The sequence below is a fragment of the Sinocyclocheilus anshuiensis genome, unplaced genomic scaffold, assembly GCF_001515605.1.
Source record: "Sinocyclocheilus anshuiensis isolate Anshui unplaced genomic scaffold, SAMN03320099.WGS_v1.1 scaffold1455, whole genome shotgun sequence".
In the NCBI taxonomy this organism is placed as follows: domain Eukaryota; kingdom Metazoa; phylum Chordata; class Actinopteri; order Cypriniformes; family Cyprinidae; genus Sinocyclocheilus; species Sinocyclocheilus anshuiensis.
In genome coordinates, this window is record NW_015541012.1 from 253,179 (window position 1) to 262,049 (window position 8,871).

Genomic DNA, 8,871 nt, shown 5'->3' on the forward strand with positions numbered 1-8,871 from the left:
GGGAATGTACATCATTGTCCAGTGTATCAAATGCTATATTCTCTCAATGGCACAATGTTCATGGAGAGCTCTGCCTTTAGCCATGAGGTTCCACTACATGTTCCATACTAGTATAGATTCTCTCAGAGAGGTAAGACTGTATCGTTACGCATGCCAGCCCTCTCTTCCCTGACAAAAACTGCTGGAGCATGGACATTCATCTAGAGGCATGCAACGGCCAGCACCATTCTGTGCCAAGACCTTTATATCAGTATGCTAAACAAATCACAGGACTATTCATCTTTACCTGGAGTTCTTTCCAGGACAGAATGCCAGTTTCCCTGTCATAAATCTCCCTACTTATCCCTTATTAATATGAGATATATATATATCAATATATTTATAGAAATATTTAGGCATGCTGTGGGTGGACAAAACACTTTTTTTTTTATCTTCACCTAGAATGAGCTTATGTGTATGGGACTTTGCTTTGACGCATCTCACAGTGTTTATTGCATCTCTGATCTGCTGATATTAATATGTGAAAATTACAGATTGTAAAATCGGAGGTACAGATACATAACGGCACTTATCTGGCTAGTTAGTTAGACCGAGTGATGGTTAAGAAGGAAATGTTTCACAGCTCAGTCTATTGATCTGCTTCATTCATACTGAATTAAGTATTTCACTGCCCTGTCATAGATTTCAAAGCACTTTATCACTTACTTTTCATCAATATTCTCATGTCCTGACAATATGTTTTGAATGCTAAAAGTATGACTTTCATGTACAATCTCCTAAAAATAGACTGTTAGTACCTAAACACCTAAGATGAGCATTTCATTTATAGGCATTATGCTGAATAACGTACTGTTTTGTGAATTCATGTGATCTAATGCTCTTTTTTTTCTGCTTCTCATGACTCTTTTGTTCACTATGAGCAATTATGTTACTGTGTTGTTCATGAAACCCATTATGCCAATATGAATGAGATGCAAAAATGCTGCTGTGTGTCTTTTAAAACTGTGATTTATTATATACAACTTTGGATTCTTGGTTCACTTGTATATCTGTTTTTCTATGTTAGGTTATTAATGTGTACCTTTGCAAGTGTGAAATAAACATTAACATGCATGGTCCACAACTGGCTTGCAGTTATTGACTGTGTACAGAGCACAGTGGCAAAGAAACATCAGCAAGGAAATTGTTGCATTAGCAAAAAGCGAAATGTTCAGCTTTCCACACAAAGAAACATAGCAAGACAACAGCTTTCAAAGCCTTCCTGCCCAAAGCGCACATATACACAAGCTTCATTTTTCATGCTACTGACTATTGCTGTTGTACATAATGCATGGCTAAGGAAATGGCACAAGATCTACTGGCTGATTTTGCACTTCCCTGGTTCTCTGATCCCTAAGTATGGCCCTCTGCCCGGCCTCACTCCAGCACTCAGCACTAACAGCCTTCTCTCACAGTGACACAAAGTGTTTAAGTACTCACAAATCTAGCCACCAGCTTAATGCCATTATTAGTCATCTAGCATCACAATCCAAAATGGTTTTATTTGCAAGGAGAAGAAATGACAAAAACAGAGCTTTTTGTCGGCGGGAACTCCAAGGAGCTAAATTGTTTACCTGAAGTACCCTGTGAGATGTTAAAAGAATTTAAATCTTTCAAAATATAATGAATTGTATAACATCTTTGCATGTCCATTTTTACATTTATTTTTAAGATATACAAATTAATGTAACCCTGCACTGGCTTTTCTATCACAATCTCACAGATGCGACTTATATTCCTGACCGGGAAACCCTGACATGGATATATGTGATGTAAAACAATGGTTCTCAACCAGGGGCCGAGGCTCACTGGGGGCCTCAGCAAATATCCAACAGGGCCTCAAGATGACTTAGAATTACTTAAAGGGTTAATGAACTGAGAAATCAAAATTCCTTTGATCTTTTGACATATAAGAGCTATTAAAACATCCTGCAAGTTTCAGAACTCAAAACTTTTGCGTTAGTCTAAAAACGGCCAATCTGCCAAAACGTCAGCTTGTGGAATGTGCCACTTTATGAAGCAATAGTGTGGCTAAACACCGCCTCTGCAGAAGATCAACGCCTGCTTCTACAGCACTGCCTGTTTAGCCCCGCCCACCAATTCTCATAAGACAAAAACATCTAAAAATCTAAATATTTATTTTAATTAACACGCTCATTTCTTTAAAATAACACATGGTCTTGTAAAATCTAAATATAAGTTTGAATATTGTTGTTGACAATGGGAGGCCTTGAAGTAAAAAAAGAACCACAGATCTAAAACAACCTTTATTGCCAATGCACCAAAATAAAAAATTCTCAACAAGCTAGTTAGGTTTTGCATGCACTGGGTGACATTTCCATATTCCCCTCGTGTGGCTTAAAATGTGGTTAATATGATTTACACAAGTACTGTAGTACGTGTTTCTGCATCAACATCATTTTTTGGTGCAATGACACACGTACCAATAAATCAATGTCTACTTTATTGTTTAGTTCAAGTGTAGGGATGGTCCCAACAAAGATGCGAAGTTAGAAATGTTCTGGCAAGTGTGTTGGAGCAAGGTAAGTTTGGAGCTAAACTCTGCAGGACATTGGCCACCCCTGATGTAGGCTGATCGTCACTACAGTTGCCCTGGAATAACTTCAGGTTAAGTGTCTCGCTCAAGGGCACAACGGTGACAGAGTAAGATTGTGATCTCTGTAAGTCTCCAGTTTCAGACTCGCTGACTACTCAGCATCTGTAACTTTTTGGAAAGCCGCCCAGGAAACCAAGTATTACATGACCCCCTCATTCACACATTAATACACAGCTGCAGCTATTGATGAAATTAAGCAGAAGGGGCTTCACTGTGTGGTGCTACATTCAGAGAACTGTTTTGCTAGCAGTCTACTTTACCCTCAACGGAGCAAAGGAATAAAAACACACAAAAATTCCAGAGCTGTCATACCTCAAAATTCATGAATAGTGTTGTAGATTTTTTTCTGGTTAGAATAAATTGCTCTGAAGTCTTGGAGGTTTTGAAACCAGATAGACTTTATTAACAACATAACAAAGTTTGAGTTGTGTTTGCAAAGACTCTTGCAAAGAGTCCAGTCTCGAACTTGCATATATATACCCTTAAAGGTGATCAATACTTTCCATATATGTGCTTGTGGTATTTTAAGCAGTGAACATGAGCCAAGGGCTTCACCATGAACATTTCCATCCAGGACTGAAATAGGTGATCATGTTTCTCTTGAGCTACTGTGCAAGATTTTAGTAAACTTTCTTTGGTACTATTCTCATAGATTACACTCAATTCAATTATATTCTAATCAATAAAATATTCTACATATTATATATGAGCACCTGATGGATAATCAGTTACATTCTCTGAACCTGTCATGCACTTGCTCCCGTAGCCCCTTTAAAGGGGTCATATGATGCGATTTAAATTTTTCCTTTCTCTTTGGAGTGTTACAAGCTCTTGGTGCATAAAGAAGATCTGTAAAGTTGCAAAGACTAAAGTCTCAAATCTAAAAAGATATTCTTTATAAAAGTTAAGAGTCAACCACGCCTACCTAAAACGGCTCGTTCTAACACGCCCCCACATGTCTATGTCACGATGTGGGAAAATTTGCATAACGCCGCCCAAATGTTCATGCAAAGAAAGAAGCCGTAACTTTTATTCTCGCTGTAGTATTGTTGTTGCCACCGCCACCATGTCGTGAAGGCGCTTTGTGTTTCGTTGTGAAAGCGAAACCACTTTGTTTGGCCTTACAAAAGAGGACGATATCTGCTTCGTCATGCCTAGAGCTGATCCGTGCTGGTCGCTGAGGGCGGCGGGCGGGCTTGAGAATGGCGCGGCCTTGCTCACTCAAGCCCGCCGTGTGTGACGCTGTGTTTCGTTGTGAAACGTTTGGCCTTCCAAAAGAGGACACGACTAGAAATCAATTTATGTTTACGCGGTGCGATGCAATGCAACGCAACGTGTAAAAAGACAGTATAAGTCATTATAATCCGTAATTATGTCCCCACTGGATGCAACAAATGCCTCGTTTATAATGGGTTTTAATGTTTTTGTCTTGTCGCTTCGGCCGGGACAAGGCAACACAGTATGGTAAGGGGCGTAACATTTCCGTCACACGCTTGAGGCATTCGGCCAATCACAACGCACTGGGTAGCTGGCCAATCAGAGCACACCTTGCTTTTCAGACATATGAGCTTTGTAAAAATCGACGCGTTTCAGAAAGGCGGGACATAGAGGAGAAACAATAATGTACAGTATGTGGAAAATAATGTGTTTTTTGAACCTTAAACCGCTTAAACACATTTCACTACACCAAATACACAAAATAATGTTTTTAGCAACATCATATGACCCCTTTAAGGAAAAGGCCCTTTTCCATTTATGAGTGTATTCCATGCCGCTTTAAATAGTTCACTCTCTTTCTAAGCACACTGCATCCTCTCGCACACAGCCAAATACATAATAGTGGATAATAGTAGAATAATTTTCTCTTATGGATAGACATAATTCTATATATTATATTGAATCAAGATTAATGAAAATATTCCACAATAGCAGAGCAGGTAATGTGCGTCATGTCTCCATTCTCACCTCATGTCAGGTAGGAGTCCCATCATAAAAACACTAGGAAAGAACAAAAGGCAACATACAGAGCAAAAAACAATATGGAGGTGACAAATTCATTCATAAAATAATTCCCATTAAAAAAATAATTTATTCTCTGGGCTGGTGTAAAGAGAGCATGTTTCAATCAGCAGGGGAGGTGATGAGACTTCCAGTGGAGTTCTGTGTGTGGCCTATTAGCTTACAAATGACTGCTGCAGTACCTCTATACTACAGACACATTCAGGAAGAAAAATTTGTGACTCTTGCTGTAATCTTGCTCTCATCTACAATTAGCATCTTTTAGATATTTTAGTGCTGTTGCCACAAAATCCATCAAAAATACAATAAACTCTCTGGAAGTATGGTGAGAAACACCTCCTATGGTGATCTGTGATGAACCTTTGGTCAATGCGGCCCATTTCTTCTGTAAAAGACCCTGTGTCCCTCTACATTTGTTCTGCATTTCAGGGCACCTGGTCAATGCATGGACTGGAACAGCAGGAGAATGATGCGACCTTTAGATAATGGACCACCAGGGAACAGAGGAAAAGGGAGGAAAGATTTCTTAGTTTCAAACAGCCTATTCTAGTTTATTGTTTTGGGGAAGCTGATTTCTCAATTGAGCGATTATATTGAGTTTATGTGAACATCACTCTCTCTTTATGCATCTATGGAAATACCTCAGACAAACAGATTCCACCAGTCTAACAAGAACTATGGCATATAGGCAGCCGGTCTGACTGCTCCAGATGTGAGAGACTCAGCGTAAACGCTCACTTTTATGGATGGGACATCATTTGTAAACACAAGAGGGATATAGAATCAGGTGGTGACAATAAGGCTTCCAATCCTTGCTTCTCTTTCCTACAACCCTGCTGCGTAGAGTGCTGGTCTTACCTCTACATGCAATCCCTGTGCTAGTTTTTCATTCGCCTGGATCAATGGTTTTCAGCTTGTATATTCATCATGTTAAAGCTCTGGCCTGCTTCTGTCTCACACTCCAGTTTCATAGGAGGAGCTGTGTGGATGCAAGTCAGCTTAGACAAGTGGCCGTGGGCTGTGAGTACAGGCTTGTTGGTTTAGCCAGATTTTCTTAACTTGAACCTGCTCTAAACTTTAAAACACATCAGTAAAATCATAAAACAAAAGCACCTTGAAAGAGAAGGGTTAGATATGGCAATGCAAGTTTTTTATTTTTGGACTCCCGTTTTCCAACATTCCTTTCTCCAGTGTAAAATGTCATCGACGAGAGTGTTTAGAAATATCTAAAAAATAGAAGCTTTAGAGGACAGACCTCTAGTGTTTGACACACATTTTTAATATCCTGTATATGAATAATTTATTAATTCACAAAGTACACAGCATGATGAGAAACCCTCTAAAAGGATCATCAAATTAAAACCCCCTTCCGATTAATAATATACAGGAACAGCACAACGCCAAGTTGATGCTTCACAGCATCGCTTTTGTCTCAAAGCCACTGTGTTATAATATGCTCTTTGAAATCTATTCCTGTTAGTGATTTGGTCTCCAGTCCCAGTTCACATCTGAACAGCGCATTGTTTGTAGTATAGAAACAAAAAAAGGCTGTTAGAGCTAAACCCCTCCCAATGCTAAATACAAATAAGGTCCATGCTGGCTACAATCAATCCTGTTACCAGACTAGGCCAGGTGGGCTTCTGTTTTGTGGCCCCAATGGTCCGCCTCTCATTGAGCCCTTTCTCAAGGCTTCGCCACTGCTCTGCAGAACTCCCCCCAAAAGAAGTCGGTTAGCTCCCCTGTCCGTCAGTGAAAAGCATATAGCAGCAGAAGGATGGTGCAGATGCCGATGACTCCTCCCAGAATTAATGAGTCCCTTCTCTTCCTCAAGTTGATCCGCTGTATTAGGTTATTGATGGCAGGGAAACGGTCTGAAGTAGGGGGTCAATTAAGGAAATACAGGGAAATAGAAGATTGTCTTTTCTCAAATCCAGACAGCAAGTAGTTTTCAAGAATGGATTCAAGAAGATGGATGTGGCTTATTACAATTCGGGTATTACAATTCTGATGCTGATACTTTACATTTAACAGTGTTAATAAATGATGTGTGTTTTAACTTAGGGAGTGTTCCATGATGGCAAAGGTAATCTAAATGTAAAACAAGGGGAAATGAGCACTTGCATATCCGAAGTAGGCAGATTCCAATAAACCAATAATCAATATTGCACTGATACATTATGCAACCCTAATGCATACACGCACTCCTTGTAGAAATCAAGGATACTGGCCAGGGTGTTGACCCTGCTCTGTATAGACTTCAACAATCCTCGCTGGGAGGTCATGTTCTCCTTGGTTGCCATGGCAATGCTGTGAAAAAATAAAATAAAAATAATAAAACCACAAGAGTAGATTTATTGGCACTGGCCCATCACAGCACATATGCACTGTAAGTGGTCAAAAAGTGCTCCGATCATCGCGTCAAGGGCACAGCAGCTGTCAGAACTGCAGACGCAGGAAAAGGTCCCTCAAAGACAGCAAATGTCTCTTTCACTAGGTTTGATTTCAGACAGGAAGGCAGAAGCTGCATTCATCTAAAGCTCCAGAGACATTAGCTATACACAGCTAGAAACCAAAAGTATGCAGAAAAGTGACCAACCATTACATATCAATTTCCCTTGATACTGCAGAAACTGAACAGCTCATATTTTGGACAAATCAGGTTTTCCTGCAACAGACATCATTTGTCCTAACTTAAGGCATAGTTCATCCAAAAATGAAAATGGCCATTTACTCACACTCATGTTATTCCAAACTTACTTACTTTCATAATTTCTTTCTTTCATGGATCACAAAAAAAAGAAGAATGTACTGTTCGTTTTTTCCATAATTAAAATGGAAACTGAAGCTTTCAAGCTTCAAAAAGGATGGAAAAACCACCATAAATGTATCATAAAATGGTCGATATGTGTTACATATTAGTTTTACAAAACTTAAAAGCTACAATAAGACAGAAATGGGAAGCATGAATGTGTAGGATGTGTTTGAGGCAATACCTGTGAAATTAGAGCAAGACAACACAATTTTAATGCAGTGTGCAATGCACTTGCCATTAGTTGCCAGTTTCTTGATCTCTGAGGATGAATTAGGTAGTAGCCAAACCCCACTGACACAAACAAGGCATAAAGCACATTAAACAAGACTGTGCACCCTGAGGGCCACAAGGTCTCCGGTGTTTTGTACTCCCAGGTGCCCTAAGTTACAAACAAGGAGTTATTTTGATATAACCAGAGTTTTGCTGTGACACCTCTATTCATACCCTTTATCATCTGTTTGACTTCCGTTCTCAGCCCATGTCCCTGAGCATCTGTACTTTACGAAATGATGAACACATGAGCATAATCTCCTAAACTTCATATTTGGGTGTGTATTCTATATTATGACTTCCAGCGTTTGTTTGAATATGCTACCTGCAAGGATGTATACCTAATAAAGTCCTGCTTGTGATAGATGGAAGACTAATCTGACATCATTAAAAGAGAAACATGAGCGCCCACACTCCTCAGAGATCAGAGCTAAGATGAAACATTAAACAATGAGCTCTCATCTTGGTGGCTCCTGGCTGTTGGTGGTACAAAAGGAAGATAATGATTACAAGCAGCTGATATAGCATATTTTTTGCTTGAATAAGACTGGGGTGGGATAAAAAGAGCTGCACAGACCAAGAGCCAACTTAATTAAGCACTAATGCCGGTTGCCAGCTGTGGGGTTTCCCTAGGTGCAGCAGTTAAATTGTAGGCTACTCTGATGCCCCAGCATAGATCTGCAGTGAGGAAAAGATGGTAATGCCCAACAACACAATATTCACTACTAAAGCACCTCAGGAACAAGGCAAAGCTGGCAGATTCATGCAAGTGACATGCTTTTCTGTTAGTTTCTCTTAAAGGGATAGTTTACCTAAAATTATTCTGATTCATCATTTACTCACTCTCATGCCGTTCCATATGTATGATAGGCTTGCTGCGATAGACGGTGTTTTCGGTTATACCGGTTGTTAAGCCGCAACATCGGTTATGTCATTTGCCCACTGCGGCACTATTTTTATAGTAACAAAAATTATTTAGCCTAGTTCAGTTAGAGGACAGACACTTTTAAAAACTAAACGCTCAATGCAGCGTGCCGAACCGTGTGCGAACGACAGGTGTCAGATTTTAATTTATCACGTGAGGAGAGTGAGTCGAGCTGACTGACAAGAGTGA

The 8,871-nt window shown here is 39.8% G+C and overlaps 1 protein-coding gene across 2 annotated transcripts in view; it reads right to left on the bottom strand.

Annotated features, from left to right (window-relative positions):
- Nucleotides 1-4,342: 4,342 nt before the first annotated feature.
- The window catches only part of gosr1 (golgi SNAP receptor complex member 1), a 51,532-nt gene continuing 47,003 nt past the window's right edge, over nucleotides 4,343-8,871 (bottom strand). For both annotated transcript variants that reach the window (XM_016488750.1, XM_016488749.1), the window contains exons 8-9: nucleotides 6,900-6,982; nucleotides 4,343-6,546 (exon numbers count right to left, since the gene is read on the bottom strand). In XM_016488750.1, the coding sequence (XP_016344236.1) occupies nucleotides 6,422-6,546; nucleotides 6,900-6,982 (208 nt within the window). In that variant the 3' untranslated portion in view covers nucleotides 4,343-6,421. The remainder of the gene's footprint in view (nucleotides 6,547-6,899; nucleotides 6,983-8,871) is intronic.